This window comes from Lampris incognitus, chromosome 10, assembly GCF_029633865.1.
Source record: "Lampris incognitus isolate fLamInc1 chromosome 10, fLamInc1.hap2, whole genome shotgun sequence".
Taxonomy (NCBI): Eukaryota; Metazoa; Chordata; class Actinopteri; order Lampriformes; family Lampridae; genus Lampris; species Lampris incognitus.
Window position 1 is genome coordinate 22,426,400 of NC_079220.1, and position 19,654 is coordinate 22,446,053.

Consider the following 19,654-nt stretch of genomic DNA (forward strand, 5'->3'; position numbering starts at 1 on the left):
TAATGTAAAGACAGAAAAGTAGAGGGCCAAGAACTGAGCCCTGAGGCACACAATATTTAACGTCAGAAAATTTAGATATAATATTACTTTAGCAGACACAATGTGGTCTTCCAGATAAGTAGGACTTAAGCCAAGAGAGAGCTAAGCCAGAGACACCAAAATTACAATTTAATCTATCTAAAAGTATACAGTGATCAATGGTGTCAAAGGCTGCACTGAGGTCCAGTAGTAGAATCACGGAAGTGGAATCAGAGTCCATAGCTTGTAAAAGATCATTCACCACTCTGGTTAGAGCAGTTTCAGTGGAGTGACAGGGCCTGTAAGCCGACTGAAAAGGTTCATATAGATGGTTTTCTTTGATATGGATCGAAAGTTGTTGATACACAACTCTCTCTAGTACTTTAGAAAAGAATGGAAGATTAGAGACTGGTTGATAGTTATTAAGAGACCCTGGATCGAGGTGCAGGTTTTTTTTAAGTAGAGGTTTAACCACAGCTGTCTTAAAACTGCTGGGAACAATGCCAGTAGTAAGTGATAAATTAACAATGTCTAGCATTGTAGGTCCAAGAAAAGGCCAGAGGTCTTTATAAAACGTTTTGCTAGTAACGGGTCAAGTAGGCAAGCAGTTGTTTTAGAAGCTGACACGAACTTAGTCAAAGTATCAAGAGAGATAGTCTCAAAAGCTGTAATAACTGGGACTGTCAGTGACTTATTGTATAGATATGAATTTAGTAAGACAGGATCTGCAGGAGTAGATGGAGTTGAAGAACTAAGTTTGTTTAAGATCTCATCAACCTTAATGCAGAAAAAATCTAGAAATTCATGGGCTGTGAATGGTGAGCAGCTAATAGACGGCTGCTTTTTAGTAAATTTAGATACAGCGTCAAAGAGAAATGTTTATTGATATTGATTATGTGAGAGAGATACGCTGTTTTTGCAGCAGATAAAGCACGCTTGTATTTCAGTAAACACTCATGCCATGATAGGTAAAAAACTTCCAATTTTGATTTTTGCCATTTACGTTCCAGTCTCCTGCAGGTCCTCTTAACAGCACGTGTCTCATCATTAAATCAAAGTGTAGGCCTTTTTGGTCACCTAGCTCTGGTAGTGAGAGGTGCAACTGAACCAAGGAGACTACAGAGGGCCACATTTAAGTCACTAGTGAAATTTTCAACAAAGTCAGTTACCACAGTGAAAGGAGCCAAGACTTCAGGCAGCTACTAGCCAAATGCAGCGACAGTGGAGGGACCAATGTGGCGAGTGGCAATTATATCTGTGCCGATATTAACTGGACAGGCCAATAAAGCTTCAAATTTGATGAGAAAATGATCTGACACAGCAGATGTGGTTGGCAAGACATTCAGATCAGAAACAGCTATCCCTTTAGGTAAAACCAAATCAAGGGTGTTACCACTGCAATGAGTCGACTCTTGAACAAACTGAGTGAACCCAAAAGTATCAACTAGTGCCAGAAAGGCTTTACTTAGAGGATCAGTAGCCTTATTCAGATGAATATTGAAATCACCAAGAATTAGAATCTCATCAGAGTGAGTAACAAGGCCTGAGACAAATTCTCCAAATTCTTCAAGAAATAATGAGTAACAGCCAAGAGGCCAATAGAGTATCACAATTTGGACTGAGCCGAGTCTATTGATGGCTGAGCGAGATGCACCAAGAAAAAGAGCCTCAAAAGACTGGAATTTAGATTCGAGTCTAGAAGTCAGATTGAAAATAGATTTATATATTAAGGCAACACCCTCACCTTGTTTATTTGCCTGAGCTACATGGGCATAAGTATAGTCAGGTGGGGAAGCTGCATTTAAGGGATGGAAAACATTTGGTTTCAGCCATGGTTCACATAACCCAATCATATCGAAACTATGTTCAAGAATCAGATCATTTATTAGTCAGGCTTTGGCAGACAGTGATCTGATATTTATGAAACCAAATTTAAGCATCTTGTGGAAGTGATCAGGAGTAGGCAGAACTTTAGAGCTACCAATAGGTGAAAGATTAATTGGAATTAGACACCTTGACAGTTTTGGCAACCAACGCTTTGGACGATATGTGGTCACATTCTTGATAACATTAGCTGTTTGGTTCTGTAGATTAATAGGTACTTTGTTGCACATTTCACCACTATCAGTGGTAGGAATAATTACTAGATTATTGTGATTCACACATTTAGGAGAGGAGAGCTTGGGAGCAATTCAGCAGGGTAAGGAGACAGTCTCAATGTTATAGACCAAGCTATCAGACTGATAATCTACGCTATGAGAAATTCCCTGACTAATCATATTAATTAAACTACTTGACTCCACATCCGCACTAGATTTAAAACTAGCAGGCTCTCTAAACACCTACAACCTGCTGAATGATAAGCCCCTAGTGTCACACTAAATGTAAACAGCTATCTATAGTGCTAGACAAAAGAGCGGCACCGTCCCCAGTAGGGTGAATGCTGTCCGCTTTCAGCAGATAAGGGCGGCCCCAGAAAGAAGGCCAGTTATCAACAAAGCTGAATCCCTGCTCATTACAGTAACAAGCCAGCCAGCGGTTCATTGAGGTGAGCCTACTGTACATCTCATCATTACCCCTCACAGGTAAGGGGCCAGAGACAATTAATCGATGCCGACACATCTTTCTGGCAAACTCAAGCATTCTGACTAGGCTGGCTTTTGTGATCTCTGATTGCTTCATCCTAGCATTATTGGTGCCGACATGAATAACAATGTTGCTGAAAGTAGTGGTGCTTTGTGCCTGGGTTCCCTGACTCCCCCTCCGTGATGCCAGCCCCCTAAGATTATCCTCTATGTCGGAGACTCTGGCCCCGAGTAAACAGTGAACCAAGGCTGGCCAAGCTAATTTAACATTGCGGGTAACGGAGTCTCCAATCACTAGCGTGCATTGCTTTACTCTGTCGACAGGAGGGGGAGAAGCACGTTGGCCGGTAGAACTACCAACAGGGCTGGTGGTGAGTGGTGAAAACTGGTTTGCAGTCGGGAGAGGTGACTACAGACCAGGCCACACGACCGATGGCTTGCTCTTTCGAGCCTTCCCACGCCGGTAAACAGACAAACTCCGCCGCATCTGCTGACGAAGCTCAGCTAGTGCTAACAATAGCAGGTCTACTGTCAGGCTGGAGTGCTTGTCACATCTAACGTAATCATAGCGAAACGCAGCTGCTCTAACTCATGGACACGTCTCTCTAGTAGAGACAACCTATCTGTAACTACGGAGCAGTCACCACAAATCATAATTTTAACGAGGCTGCTTTGACTGTGAATGTAATAGAGCTAACTGCTAAGCTAGGCTAAGCTCAAAGTAACAAACTAGGAACGAGAAGCTACCTACTAAACACAAGATTCGTATGAGAAAGAAAACTAGAGAATCTAGCGATAAGTGAACTAAGCACAGAAAATAGCTAAATCAGAACAAAAATTAAGAAGTTAGGGTAGAATATAGAGAAGAACTAGTAAGAAAATAAAAGTTGTCGATCTCACGAAGCCGCCGCTCACTAAGGCAGGAGCTGGAAACAGCTGGCAGACATTAACAGACATGGAACAGGAGAGGAGAGACACTAGGAGAGAGGAGAGGAGAGAGAAAGCAACAGAGAAAGTGAATGGAGAGGAAAGAGACAGACTTGACATGCAGCAGAAGAGAGGGAGAAACAACAGTGATAAAGGAGAGAGGAGAGAAAAGAGAAGAGAGGAGTGGAGAGAGAGCAAAGAGATTTGTAAGATGTATTTATTTAAGGGACAGTGCATATTAATGAACATTTATAATCAAATGTAACATGCTAGATTTAGCCACCAGACTAATTTTCATTTGTTGTCCATTGGCAGGTTGATGTCACAGAAAGAGAACGTGAGAAGAGAGGAACGAGAGACCAGACCATTACAGAGACAATAGTAGGCTGAGTAGCTGGACTGATAAGTGTGTTTGTGTGTGTATGTGTGTGTGTGTGTATCTGATTTTGGTAAGCAATGAATTTGAGTTATTAAATATGTTAATATTTGGAGCTGTTGAGTGGTGTAGGTCATTTGACAATAGCCTGCATTATATTCCATTATATTTTGAATTGACACCTTTGTGCCCGCATTTTGTGTTTTCCTTTACATATAAAGGCATTTCCACCATAAATTGATCAGAAAAGGCACAAATTGATGCAGAAAAATTCACCAGAACCCCCGACTTAATGTGTCCCCTGTATTAAAATGTTTTTTAAAAAAAATCAAAGGTCCACTTTTTCAGAAAAAAGAACCACCCCTTCCATCAGGCTGGCTAAGGCCTGTACATCGTAAAAACACTAAGTAGATTGGCAACAAGATCGTCAGTAGCTGTGAATGCAGCGGCTATTGTGTTTAGTTTGCTCACAACCAGCCAAAGGCTCACACTCAGAATTGATGATGACATCGGGGCTAGCACTGATACATCACAAGACCCTGGGGCGTTCTGTCACTACACATCGAAATTTGATTGGCTGATGACACAGTCACTCAAAGTTGTAATCAGTCTGTAGCTCCAGGTTTCAAGGAGAGGTTAGCAATACAAACTAGTGCTGGTCCAAGGAACTGTGAAAACAAGTAATTGAGTTCAGACATGTTTCAGGTACACTTAACTTTAACTGTGAAAACAAATTATGATTTTGACAGGGCCAGCAGAGAAGGCCCCGATGGCCCTGACAGCCCACCACTGGGTATTGGTAATGCAATGCACATGGTTTAAGTAAAATATTTTTTGGCAAGTGTGAAACCAGCCTCACTTCTACAGTTTATCAGTCTTTCAGTTATGTAACCAAAGTATGTGATTCATGTAATGTTCCCCACACACACCCAAGTTGTATTTCTTAACTACTGCAAGGCAATCAACTTTGACTATTCACAAGCTTCCCCCTCATAACTCAGGGTCAATGATTTCTACCTAAAATTTGTTTACATACATGTGTTGGTGTAAAGTATCCTTTCTCTTCCTCCATCTTCATTTCCCATTCCGCTTTTAAGCGAATCATTGCTTTTCAAGTTTGAAGCCTCTTCTGTGACAATCATAATTTACCCTCACTTCTTTCCATCACCTAGATGCCGTCAAGCATTGGACCTTGACTCAAGCCAACGGAGTTTTTGTTTTCCTTTGGGTTGGATGTCAGAGCTGCACCATGGATACTGCAGACAAGCTGGTTGACGAGATTTTCTCCTGGCTCAATCAGAGGGAGCGCTGTGCAGAGCAGCTGAAAAAACTGGCCAAGGAGCTGGAGTCTCTCAGAGAGAAATGCAATGCTGCAGAATGTGCAGGGAACACATATTCTGCAGTGGGTGCTGTATGTTTTTTGGGGGCTGGGGTGGCTACCCTGTGCACTGGAGGGGCTGCAGCTCCATTGTTAGGGGTGTTAGGGACAGCGTACTGTGGTACTGGGGTCACAGTTAGTGTGAGTGCTACACTTATTGAGAACTATCTATCAGGCTGCACCATGAGAGATGCAGAAAAACTTGCAAAGAAGAGTAATGAACTTGGAAGCAAAATACAGGAACTGTTTCAGAAGTTAATTGATGAGAGAGAGGCAGTGCGAAATGACCAGGAGGCGACTGATATGGATCAATACGTTGTGGATTGGATTCTCAGAGCAATGGCCAAACGGAGTGGAATGAGATGTCGTGTGAGGAAGCGGCAAGTTCAATATGAACCAAAGTTATATTTTTACCGAAAACACATGGGGATGAGGCACAGGCCGGCCTTTAGGTCACCTGAAGTGCTAATTGGATTTGTCAGCATATTTGCAATATCCACATTTATAGTTAATGAACAAACAAGCAAAAGATTGATCACAAAAGGAGCTCAGAAACTCATTAAGGATGTCTCTAAAGCTGGATTCAAAACAGCATTTAAAGGAGGAGCCATGGTAAGCTTCTGATAATCTATAATTCACATGACCAAGTACATAGGACTACTTTTTTTTTTAAGCTAATGCACTTTCATATATGCGGTTTCTTGTGTAAAAAATAGATTTCATAACCTACCTTTGTTACCTACCAGGTGTTCCCAGGGGAGGAAAGGCTTATTTTTCATACTGGCCACAATGATAATTGTAACTTTAATGAAAGTTCACCTACCACTTGACCCACTGGGAATTTGTTAGTACAAACAGGATACAAAGAGGGAATTGAGGAATGACTAGTTACTATTGCACCTGTAGCGGAACATAATCTGCACAGTCTCAGACCTTTTTAGTGTATTAGGCGAATGGCTTATCCTCTGGTCTAGTTCACTTAAAAACACACTCATACTTATATTCATATAAACTGGGCACCAGTGTATACTAATTGCCAAGCTGAGCTATGTCTTACTCCCACACCAATGCTCAAATCATAACTGGTTTGCCACACCAATGTCATGAGTTGATGAGATGTTGAGAAATCTAGAAAATCTCTGTAATTGACGTTTATTTATAGGCCAAATCTTTAGCTTTCTATATGTCATCTTGCCTTCTGAAATCTACACAAATAATTGTCTCTGTGGCATCAAAAGACAAACATGGACTTTTTTCCTCCCAATCATTTACAGCTGGTAGGAGGGGCAGTTGGACTGGCATTTGCACTTCCTGAGGCAATCGACAACTGGAAGGACATGATTGAAAAAAAGCATGTGACTGAAGCCAGCCAATCATTGAGGGATACAGCTGATGAAATTGAAAATGCCTGTCGAACACTGAGGGAAGAACTTGATGAAATCCAGTAAGATGTTTTACTCATTAGAATATGCCACCATCCGTGGGTTGTCTTCAGAAATATGCTGCATCTGCAATTCCTTCTTTCTCCGATCACATTCTGTCCTACTGCAATTTCAAGCAAGTAGGGTTGTCTGTTCATTGTTGGTTTATAGATTTATATTTGACTTTTTTTTTTACTCTGTAACCATCTTTCAACAGAGCAGCAAAATTATCAAACACTGCTTATTCAAGATAACGTTTCAGTAGCGCTCAATGCTAATAAATGCTTGTCTTATCAGTACAAAGTTCACGAAAATGATTAGGTATTGCAATTTTAGCAAAACATACATCCATAGAGTCCCTGACTAATTTCAAGATTCAGAAAGCATCCATGTGGACGCCACCCAGACTGGTCAGGCGTCCCTACAGACACAATTGGCTGTGTCTGCGGGTGGGAAGCCGGATGTAGGTATGTGTCTTGGTCGCTGCACTAGCGCCTCCTCTGGTCGGTCGGAGCGCCTGTTCGGGGGTAGCGTGATCCTCCCACGCGCTACATCCTCCTGGCGAAACTCCTCACTGTTAGGTGAAAAGAAGTGACTGGTGACTCCACATGTACAGGAGGAGGCATGTGGTAGTCTGCAACCCTCCCCAGATCAGCAGAGGGGGTGGGGCAGCGCCCGGAACGGCTCGGAAGAGTGGGGTAATTGGCTAAGTACATCCATCCATCCATCCATTATCCAAACCGCTTATCCTGCTCTCAGGGTCGCGGGGATGCTGGAGCCTATCCCAGCAGTCATTGGGCGGCAGGCAGGGCCCATTAGCCGACCCGTTAGGGAAGGGCCTTCGGTGTAACGTGCATGGATAAGTAGACACGTTGGTCCTTGGCTGATGGGTCAGACCGTTTAGTCGAGCGGTTAGCGATGTCTCCCGCGGTGTGGGCTATACGGGTTCGCGTCCCGGCTGCGGCAGTTCCTGTGGCTGTCCCCCGAATTCGCTACAATATATGTACGCGCGCACACATACAGATGTGCACATAACTGGTGCGCATGCGTGGTCAAAATAAATCATGCGCAGCAGATAATACGAAAAGAGGCACTTTTGCGTACCAACATTTTTGGGACACAATTACTTACTGAAACAGCAGGATTTTCTCCATATTTCACCGGTAAGAAAGTAAATATGGCAAATGTGTCAATTTTAATAGTCAGTTGTTAATCGTGCAACTTTTAGCCTTCATTTTTGATTAGTGGATGCGGTTTTTAAAAGAGGGAAAATGCAAAAAAGAAAGAAAAAAAGAAAAAAGAAAGCATCCACGTTTGTGAGTAGGTTCCTGTATAAAATCAATTCAGTCTTAAAGGCCGCTGAAATGTATACCAAAATCCAACGATAACAATGTTGAAGTTGGGATGAATGATCGGCAAAATCTCAGCGATCCCTCCCCAATACACGTGTCTCTGACAACACTTGTAACTCAAAACTATATTATGATGACTGAATAAATCATTTTAATTTTTTTGGTTTAATTTTTTAATCTATTATTCTGTAACCTATTGTGACTATTAGATGGACATTGGCATCACCACTATTGACAATGGTGCTACCAAAATCAACTTAAATTGTTCTTCACTTCTTATTTGTTATACAGGAGGACATTTGATGAGATGGCCAAACTTCAAGAGGACACCGACACTTCCTCAGAAGAAGAGAGTGAGGAAGAAGAGAGTGATCAAGAGGAGAAAGATAGTCATGGTTCAAGCGTCTCTTGGTTCCTTAAAAGGCGCTATACAAAACCAAGTTGTCATTGTTCACAGGGAGCAAGCAAAGAGGAGAGAGTGAGAAATCTTGTGCTGGCAGAGAGTGAGGAAGAAAGCGAGAGTAATCGAGATTCGGAGGAAGAGAGCGAGGAAGAGAGAGAGAGTGATCAAGATTCACACTCAGAGAATGAGAAAGACAGAGAGAGCAATCGAGATTCGGAGGAAGAGAACGAGGAAGAGAGGGAGAGTGGTCAAGATTCACACTCAGAGAGTGAGGAAGACAGCGTGAGCAATCGAGATTCGGAGGAAGAGAGCGAGGAAGAGAGAGAGAGTGATCAAGATTCACACTCAGAGAGTGAGAAAGACAGTGACAGCAATCGAGATTCGGAGGAAGAGAGCGAGGAAGAGAGAGACAGTGATCAAGATTCGCACTCAGAGAGTGAGGAAGACAGAGAGAGCAATCGAGATTCGGAGGAAGAGAACGAGGAAGAGAGGGAGAGTGGTCAAGATTCACACTCAGAGAGTGAGGAAGAAAGCGTGAGCAATCGAGATTCGGAGGAAGAGAGCGAGGAAGAGAGAGAGAGTGATCAAGATTCACACTCAGAGAGTGAGAAAGACAGAGAGAGCAATCGAGATTCGGAGGAAGAGAGCGGGGAAGAGAGAGCGAGTGATCAAGATTCACACTCAGAGAGTGAGGAAGACAGAGAGAGCAATCGAGATTCGGAGGAAGAGAGCGAGGTAGAGAGAGCAAGCAATCGAGATGAGAAGATTAAGGGTGTAAAACAGAGTGAGCGTTATCAAGGGAAGCTGTCAGAAAATGAAATAAAGAGGGGGGAGCGACACGAGCTGGAGCGCGAGGAACAGAGAAACAGCGAACAAAACCAGGGTGTTGGTATAAGGATGGCATTGCTCAATATTCGGTCTTTGACTAAGAAGTGGGCTAAAGTCTTAGAGCTCATACGAAATAACAATATTGACGTCTTTTTATCAACAGAGACATGGTTACAAGACGGCAGTGGAGATGACATACTAATTAAAGCTTCGCCCCCAGATTTTACCTTCCATCACGAGGCAAGGGAAGGTAGAGGAGGAGGTGTAGCAATTCAATTCTCAAGAGCATTTCAGGATGACAGACTTTACTTTGACCACATTACAACTTTTGAATATGTTGCTGTGGTTCTGCAGAATGATGACACACCCATCTTGGTAATTAATATATACCATCCACCAGGGTACACCAGAGGACAATTCCACTGTTTCCTGGATGAATTTCAGATGCTCTTGAATTACAGTTTTGAAATCTATGAGCACATAATCATCACTGGTGATTTCAATATTCACATTGATAATGGCATGCAATCCTCTGCTATTGAGTTCTATTTCCTTTTGCTGCTAAACAATCTTGAACAGCATGTAAATGAGCCAACACATAGAAGGGGGCACACTTTAGACTTGGTCATCACCAGGAATGTGGTAATCTCAAATCTCCATGTCGAAGATCACACAATCTCTGATCATTCCACAGTTATTTTCATTGCAACTCCAATTTTAACAGATGGGAAAAAGAAATCCAAACGAAAGGTCAAGGAAAACAAAAAGTCAAGAAGATTTAAAAAGAATGAACCATGAAAAACAAATAAGCTTGCAGGCCTCATGTTGTAGCTACTTTGGCACGATGGCAACTAGCCACTGGAGTCTCACCATTTAGTTCGGTGCGTCCCTCTACTTCGAGATAATGACCAAGTTCAGTTGATTGGCATCCTTGCATTGTGTATGGCATTTCAAGGATGGCCTATCTATCCCCCATTGTTAGTGTAGCGGGTGGGAAAATAGCCTCTATCGAAAGTTAAATAAAAACCGACACCCCCCCTTATTTTTTTTTGTAAATCTAAAACATGTAAATCGCCAGCTCCTTTATAAATAGTCTTCTTTCTATACGTCAATTCATTTAAATGTTGTTATCTTCTGGTGACAGCAGATGTCACTGTAATACCGGGTACAGTAGGGAAACACCCAACTCAAGCCGTGTTGGTTACGTCAGAGGCAGAATAAATATGGCGCTTGAGTCGATAGCATACTAAACCCGTGTCCGTTCCTTACTGCGCCACAGGTACGTAAAATATGGTGTAAAACAACTAAGAACGGGTTGACAGAAAACCCAAGTGTCAGATAAGCATTCGGCTAGCGTTGTGGACGATATAAGTGTTCTAAGACTGAATTTGAATCTTGTTTTGATGTCGAGTGTAGTTGCTAGCGAATATTAGCATCTAGCCTATTGTTTTACTGTGTAGCTCATCTCGAAATTACTATGTGAAAAGACATGAGGTATGAAAGAATGCTTGTTTGTTTTTTCATCCATATTCTGAAGGTAACAACATACAGAGGAGTATTGATCAGTTCCTCGAGTGAGGGAAAAGTATCTCGTTTTGTGCTCAGGATTTATAAATGGAATTAGTGTATGGTAGTTGGAGACGGAAGTGGTTCTCTGAAGAATGGAAATATATGTAGAAACGTTTGTATTGTTATTGAATAGTTTTCATTATTTTCATGCATTTGACATGCAATGTCATGTTATTTGATCATTTTTATTACCTTTGCCATTGCAGTTGTGCTGTAGTATTTCACATACATGAAAGTATTGTCATTGCTAAGGTTCTGGTAGTTGAAACAACTTATTTTCAGTAAGGAGAACACTAAGCCAACCATATTGACTTGTGAAGGTCAGGTTGAATGTTAAGTGGGATGTATGTGATTGAAATATGATCGTAATCCAAAGCAACTACTGAAGATAGTAGCATTTAAAGAGCATGTATGTTTATTTTGTTTTGTTTTGTTTATTTTATTGTTTTGGGCTAATGACCATGATGTTGTAGCGAATCCGAGGGGCAACCACAGGAACTGCCGCAGGCAGGACGCGAGACCCCTTTAGTCGAGCGGTTAGCGATGTCGCCTGCGGTGCGGGCGATAACTGTTCGCGTTTCGGCCGCGGCAGTTCGTGTGGTTGCCCCCCTCGAATTGGCTACATTGGTGTCAGAAGTGGGATGGTGAGACCCTAAGGCCATCGGAAGCGTATGCGCCCAGAGGCGTGAAGGAGCTGACATGCTTAAGCGCAGGGACACGCTTCCCGAAGGAGGGGGGTAGTGTAACGTGCATGAATAAGTAGACCCGCTAGTAGGTAGATCTGACACTTTAGTCGAGCGATTAGCGATGTCTCCTGCGGTGCGGGCGATACGGGTTCGCGTCTCGGCCGCGGCAGTTCCTGTGGTTGCCCCCCTGAATTCGCTACAATATTTTGCATTGAATTGAACGAATTAGAAGAATACCACTGAAATGGAATATGATTGTGACAAGGCAGAATAAATATGGCGCTTGAGTTGATAACATACTAAACCCGTGTCTGTTCCTTAATGCTCCACAGCCATTTCAGGACTGTGCAGCAACTTTAGCTACTGGCTCAGGCACCCCTAGACCTGAGGCTGGTAACATTAGCATGATTGAATATAAACAATGTCAATCAAATAATTCTCGAAAGTATAAATTGTAATATCATTATTGGTTTCATAAATTATATGATTTTGAAAACAGGTTAAAAATGAGGGTAACAGTCTGTCATAATGTAAATACCATAGATCTGATGTATTCTAGCAAATGTGCATCCAGTGGCAATAATATAGACACAAGCCATGCTGTACATGTCACAATGAGTTTACAAAATTGCAGTGTTATCAACTGTTGATTGTTTAGTAGTAGCAATTATTTTTATTAAAAATCTGTAGCTTTTAAGAAACCTACTAAACAATCAACATTTTTTTTCAAAAGCTAATACAATAATATGCATTAAAATACCTGTAACGCTTCTTTTTTTGGTGGTGGTGGTGGGGGGTTTGCCCCGATTTTCTCCCTAATTGTACCCGGCTAATTACCCCGTTCTTCCGAGCCGTTCCGGTCTCTGCTCCACCCCCTCTGCCGATCTGGGGAGGGCTGGAGACTATACCATGTCTCCTCCGGATACACGTGGAGTCGCCAGCCGCTTCTTTTCACCTGACAGTGAGGAATTTCGCTAGTTCCAGATCTTAATGCTTCAGCATACCAAGACGTTTTGGACAATTCTATGCTTCCAACTTTGTGAGAACAGTTTGGGGAGGGCCTTTTTCTGTTCCAGCATGACTGTGCCCCAGTGCACAAAGCAAGGTCCATTAAAACATGGTTGGGTGAGTTTGGTGTGGAAGAAATTGACTGACCTGCACAGAGCCCTGACATCAACCCATCGATCACCTCTGGGATGAATTAGAATGGAGATTGCAAGCCAGGTCTTCTCGTCCAACATCAATGCCTGACCTCACAAATGCTCTTCTAGATGAGTGGGCAAAAATTCCCACAGACACGCTCCAAAATCTTGTGGAAAGTCTTCCCAGAAGACTGGAAGCTGTTATAGCTGCAAAGGGGGGACCAACTCCATATTAATGCCTATGGATTTAGAATAGGATGTCATAAAATCTCCTGTAGGTGTAATGTGTCCCAATACGTTTGTCCATATAGTGTAGTATATCCACATCTGGCTTCCCACCCGCAGACACGGCAAATTGTGTCTGTAGGGACGCCCGACCAAGCCGGAAGGATTCGAACCGGAGATCTCCGTGTTGGTAGGCAATGGAATAGACTGCTACACTACCCGCTCGCGCAAAAATACCTATAAATCTTAATTATCAATTTTTATTATTTAAATTGTTCAGCATTTTTTTTATACCTCATGGGGGCTTCATAACTCGAACTTGGAACTCACTGATACAGGCGAACATTTTTTTCTCTGCCTTAATTTGAAGTTTTTTGGGTACCTTGCATTATGAGTTAAGTGCTTAGTATTTTATTTTTTATTATGGATGCTTATCAGTGGTCTTGGTCAGTGTATCTCAGTTGGTAAAGAACATGGGCAAGGTTAGGCGTTCCTTATACTCTGTTTGCCTTTAGTTTTGTTCATTTTGGTCGTGTCCTTTCATTTTTTCTATGTATCATGCATATGTATGTATGTTTGTATACTTGTATTTGTATGTGTATTTTATCCTATTTGTGAAGCACTTTGCGCAATATAAGTAAAATTATCATTATGAAATTTTAAAAGTGCATGGCTTTGTGAGGCAATTTTCCCATGAAAAATGTTATAATCTATGAAATAGCAGCCTTAGTTTCATTGTGATCAATATTTTACTTCTAGTTTCTGATTACTTTTATTATTTGCTGAAAATATTCTAATTATATTTTTCTGACTGACGCATGTTAATTTAAGATTAAATTCAATATTCTTGTTCGATCTTTTTCTATTTCATAGATCAAAAAATCCCCAACACGGATGCTGTCGGGATTAAAGCAAAAAAAAATCTTCTGACTGAATTTTTTTCCAGGCCAAGACATACTTTTATTTTTAATTCACATTTTTTATTGATTTTGAAAAGGTTGGTACATGACAAGTTACCATATCAAATGAGACATTTCACCAGTGATGCCACCAATACAAATAAAATGGCTATAAACTAAAAAGAAATCCGTACAAGAGAGGATACAGCACTAGTAATAATCCAATGAAAAGGAAGCCACATAGGCAAACAAAGACAGGAATCATAGTTCAGGATCATCAAACAATGTAATATAATTCCAAAATGATCTCAGATTGGTCCTTTATTATGGTTTCTATCAGTCATCCTGATCAGCGTGGATTCAGACCAAGTCATATTCATATTCCATGCATATGTTTTTAATTTATCTTATTATAGCACCAAACAAAATATTGTCGTTTAAGTAAACATCATCACTTAACAGAAAAAAAAACTAACAGCACCATCTTCTGGAGGGCTTAGGTGCTGTGGTGGCTTGGGGGGTGTGTGTGTTTGGTCGGGGCATCTGGGCATTGTGCATATATGCGTTGTCACATCATTTTGTACCATTATCATTACAATAGTTATAAAAACACAACAAAGGTTGTTGTTTTTCACAGCACACTCATTAGTGAGAAGGAAAGCTAAACAAATATGCTCGCTGTTGAAGTAAGCGTGGTGCCCTGAAGTAATCATAATAATGTAGCTGGGTATCATGAAGAAGGAGGTTCTGGCAAATCATCCGGTGATTCGGGAAGGGGAAGCAGGAGAGAGCCCTGAGATGCTGATGGCTCTGGACATTGTTGGGCTGTCTTGGCTGACACGCCTCTTCAGTGTCGTGCAGAGGTCGGGGACACTACCTGTGGAGTGGCAGACAGGGGTGGTGGTTCCCATATTTAAAAAAGGATACCTGAGGGTATGCTCTGATTAGCGGGGCATCACATTGCTCAGCCTCCCTGGGAAAGTCTACTCTAGGGTGCTGGAAAGGAGGCGCCGACTGATTGTCGAACCTCCGGTCCTTGTACGTATAACCAAAGTGGAGCCCAGTATCACGTCAAAGCGTGGTATACAACCGCCAGTCCAACATGTCAGTCTCACGGTTTGCCTCCGCTCAGGTGTGAAAAGTACACGCGTGTATGAAGGTGCAGTGCCAGCAGGGAGCAATGATTAACTCAATGCCAGCAACTCCCCATGGAGGAAAATAAGCATAGAGCAGTTTTCAAAATCTCTCCCCGAACCCTAACCCCAACCATAACCCTAACCCTAACCTGCCTTTAACTCTTAATCATAGCCCCCTGCTGGCACTGCACCTTCATAAATGCGTGTACTTTTCACGCCTGAGCGGAGACAAACCGTGACACTGACACATTGGACCGGCGGGTGTATTACACGCTTTGGCGTGATGCCGGGTTGCAAAGTCAGAGCTGTGTCCGCATTCTCGACACAAAGTCAAACGTGATTTCGATGGGTGTCAGACTCTGCCAAGGTTGTTCATTGTCTCCGATTCTGTTTGTGATAGTCATAGACAGGATCTCAAGGCGCAGCCAAGGTGAGGAGTGTGTCCGTTTTGGGAACCTCAGAATTACATCTCTGCTCTTCGCAGATGATGTGGTTTTGTTGACTTCATCAGCGTGCACTGGGGTGGTTTGCAGGTGAGTGTGAAATGGCTGGGATGAGAGTCAGCACCTCCAAGTCTGAGGTCATGGTTCTGTACTGAAAAATGGTGGATCGCTCCCTTCGGGTTGGGATGAGTTATTGCCTCAAGTGAAGGAGTTCAAGTATCTCGGGGTCTTGTTAACACGTGAGGGTAGGATGGAGCAGGAGATTGACAGGTGGATTGGTGCAGCATCAGCAGTAATGCAGACGTTTTACCGTACTGTTGTGGTGAAGAGGGAGCTGAGTCAGAAGGCAACGCTCTCAATTTACCAGTCAATCTTCGTTCCAATCCTCACCTATGGTCATGAGCTTTGGGTAGTGACCGAAAGGGTGAGATCATGGATACAAATGGCTGAAATGAGTTTCCTCCGTAGGGTGTCTGGACTCAGCCTTAGAGATAGGGTGAGTAGGTCGGACATCTGGAGGGAGCTCGGAGTAGAGCCGCTGCTCCTTCACGTTGAAAGGAACCAGTTGAAATGGTTCGGGCATCTGATTAGGATGCCTCCTGGGCGCCTTCCTTTGGAGGTTTTCCGGGCATGTCCAAGTGCGGGGAGACCCCGGGGTAGACCCAGAACTTTCTGGAGGGACTACATGTCCAATCTGGCTTGGGGACGCCTTGGGATCCCTTAGGAGGAGCTGTAGGGTGTTGCTGGGGAGAGGAACATCTGGAGTGCCCTACTTAGCTTGCTGCCACTGTGACCCGATCCCGGAGAAGCAAGTGGCTGATGATGAGATGAAATGAGATAAGATGAGATGAGATGGTATCATGAAGAAGTCCGTGAAACCTTTAAATCATGGGCTATGGCAAGGCAGACCCAGACAAGGGCATGAGTTTGAACTCAAGAAGCTCACTAATGCAAGATACAAGTATGCCATTCACTTCATTTGTAAAAATGAGCCAGCCATGAGGGCAGATTCCATGGCCGAGAAGCTGCTAGGAAACAATTTTGCGAGCTTTAACACAAGAAGCTCACTAATGCAAGATACAAGTATGCCATTCGCTTCATCTGTAAAAATAAGCAAGCCACGAGGGCAGATTCCATTGCGAAGAAGCTGCTAGGAAACAATTTTGCTCATTTTTGGAAAGAAGTGAGACTTCTCAACAACTGTAAAACATCTCTACCATGCATTAATGATGGTATCTCTGGTACAGACAATATTGCTGAGTTATGGCGACAACATTATAGTACCTTATTCAGCTATGTACAAAATGATCTGTGTAAGGTGGGCAATATTGAGCTCAGATAGGCTCCAGCATCCCCGTGACCCTGAGAGCAAGCTAAGCAGTTCGGATAATGGATGGATGGATGGATTCAATGGTGATCATGTCACATGAGGTGTACCAAGCTATAAACAAGCTGTCTGTTATCAAAGCAAGTGGTTTAGGTCATAATACTGCTCAACACCTTAACTATGCCAGTCCGAGGATAGCTCCTCTCCTTGCTATTTGTTTTACTGGCTTTATGATCCATGGCTTGTTACCAAACCCAATGTTGTCTGTTCTGTTAGTGCCAGTCATTAAGGACAAAGCTGGTAAAATATGCAGCCCAGATAACTACAGGCCTATAGCTCTAGCCAGTATACTGTCAAAAGTCCTAGAAGGAATCCTGCTGGATAGAGTGCATGAGTTTATCAACTCCATGGATAACCAGTCTGCTTTTAAAGCTAAACATGGCACCGACTTATGTATATATGCCTTAGAGGAAATTGTTAACAAAACTCATCAGTTCTTATGTGTTTTATTGATGCTTATAAAGCTTTTGATCGTGTTAATCATAGAAAGTTGTTTGTTAAATTGAGTCAAAGGGGGGTGCCTAAATACATCGTGAGAATCCTGGCTTATTGGTGTGCCACCAGACTATGCGTGTGAAATGGGTTAATAGTGTTTCAGCCCCATTTGGGGTCAGCAATGGTGTCAGACAAGGGGGGGATTTTGTCTCCAGTTCTCTGCAATCTATATATTGGTGATTTGTCCAAGCAGTTGAAAGCCTGTACCACTGGGTGCATAATTGGTAATACCTTGGTGAACCATATATGACCTTGTGATCCTTAGTCCCTGTAGAGCTGGTTTCCAGCAGCTCCTTAATATATGTTCTGTGTGGAGCATGATATCAAATACAATGCTAGTAAGAGTGTTGTCATAATCTGCAGAACCAAAGAGGATGATGGATGGATTTCCTAATTTTAAATTGTCTGATAATAATGTTGGGGTATGTAATAAGGTGAAATATCTTGGATATTATATTACTGAACAAATGACAACGATATTTATAGGCAATGCCGCATGATATATGCACAAGCAAACACTCTGTCACACAAGTTTGGTATGTGTTCAGTTAGTGTGAAGATGTCTCTGTTCAGAACATATTATAAACCACTTTATACTGCACACCTGTGGTCAAACTACTAAAAGCAAGCTTACAGAGACTTCGAGTAGCTTATAATGATGCAAGAATACTACTAAAAAGACCTAGATGGTGTAGTGTAAGTGAAATGTTTGTGGCTGCAGGAGTCAATACCTTTCAGGCTGTTGTAAGAAATCTTATGTATAAATTTATCTGCCGGCTCAATGAGTCCGATAATGTAATCATCATGAGTTTAACTAATATAAGATTCAGTGCCATACACTACCAATCCTGGCAGTGAGACCACTGTAGTGATTTTAGTCCAACTAAGCCCCTTATTCCAGTTGTTTTTGCTCTTTTAAATGCCCAGTCCATGTCAAATAAGTCTTTTATTCTCAATGATTTAATTACTTCCCTCAAACTTGACTTCTGAGACCTGGCTTAAACCTTGGGAGTTCTCCCTTCTAGTGGAGCTGTGCCTACCCAGCTATAATTTTCTGAAAACACCCAGGTTAACAGGTCGTGGTGGGGGTATAGTAACTGCCTTTAAGAACCATTACACTTGTATTCCTTTTACTTTTGGTTCTTTTAATAGTTTTGAAATTGTAACTTTTAAAATCGTGTGTCAGCGGACTTCCGGTTGGGCGGCAAATGGAGTAAGACCTACTTTTTAGGGCTCCTGCAGAATCCTTGCTAATTCCATATTTTAATGACATATAATTTTTTAAGTGTTTATGCAAAATACTTAAATCTGTTATTAATAAACCAAAGTATAGCTGAAGATCAGTAAAAACAACGCGGATGGCGTCCAATTTTTGAAAATATAAATACGACGGTCCGATCAACGCAAGGCCCAACAATCTACAGGTGAAGAGTTCAGGTAACCCTGATCAAGCCTCACCCACACCTGCGGTAAGTCCAACCATGGACATTGCATCGATCAAAGCTGATATCCTCTCCTCATTAAGAAAAGATATATCCTCTATAATAAGGGAAGCGCTGAAGTGGGCTTTAGCGGATGATTTCAAAGGTTTGAAAAATGAAATAAAGGCAGTGAAAACTGAAATGACTAACACTGCAACCGCAATCCACGCAGAAATAGATCAGGTTAAAGCTAATGTAAAAGCGGTCGAGGAAGGACTATCAAAATGGTTGGATGAAGTAGTATCTGTACAAATCACTGTAACAAACCTCAAAAAGCAGGTCGAAGACTTAAAAGAAAATTGTGAGGACATGGAGGGGAGGATGAGGAGAAGTAACATTCGGATCATGGGGGTTGCTGAGCAACCAGGATCAAGCTCTCCCGCGGCAGTTTCCAAACTTCTTAAGGAAATGTTCCACATGGGCAAAGATATACAGATCGAGCACTGACACCGAAGTCTGACACAGAGAAATCCGGGAGACAAGCCGCGTGTGATCATTGCAAAATTACACAATGACAGGGACACCTGAGGAAGGCCCGTGATCGGGGTGGCCACTGGCCAACTCAACTACAACGGCAATCCAATTGCCATATTTCCGGACTACACAACCAACGTCGCTAAAGCCAGAGCGGCTTTCAGGAAGATGCTCCAAGGAAGACCAGGAATCCGTTATGGAATACTCTTCCCTGCTAGATTCTTCATTTTCCACAACAACGAGGAGAAAGAGTTCGTGGATGCCGCCAAAGCTATGGACTATGTAAAGAAAAAGATAATTTCATCAACTGATACGGGCAAGTGACCGAATGTAAACGTATCCTTATTTTATATGATAAGTAACACATGAACATGTCTATATTGACAACTTTCCAAACTTCAATCCATACGGACGATATGAGTATTTTTA

The 19,654-nt window shown here is 42.3% G+C and overlaps 1 protein-coding gene across 1 annotated transcript; it reads left to right on the plus strand.

The window, feature by feature from the left end:
* Positions 1 to 5,634: 5,634 nt before the first annotated feature.
* On the plus strand, positions 5,635 to 13,067 carry LOC130119616 (protein starmaker-like). The gene is made up of 3 exons (XM_056288171.1): positions 5,635 to 5,896; positions 6,559 to 6,728; positions 8,349 to 13,067. Exons 1-3 carry the CDS (start codon positions 5,642 to 5,644, stop codon positions 10,084 to 10,086), a joined length of 2,163 nt encoding a protein of 720 aa, XP_056144146.1. The 5' UTR covers positions 5,635 to 5,641; the 3' UTR covers positions 10,087 to 13,067.
* Positions 13,068 to 19,654: the final 6,587 nt, after the last annotated feature.

Excerpts from the sequence above, each read along its gene's own strand:
- LOC130119616 (XM_056288171.1), top strand. The coding sequence starts at position 5,642 with ATGAGATGTCGTGTGAGGAAGCGGCAAGTTCAATATGAACCAAAGTTA. Across the intron at positions 5,897-6,558 it reads CATTTAAAGGAGGAGCCATG|CTGGTAGGAGGGGCAGTTGG; the intron begins GTAAGCTTCTGA and ends AATCATTTACAG. Across the intron at positions 6,729-8,348 it reads GAAGAACTTGATGAAATCCA|GAGGACATTTGATGAGATGG; the intron begins GTAAGATGTTTT and ends TTTGTTATACAG.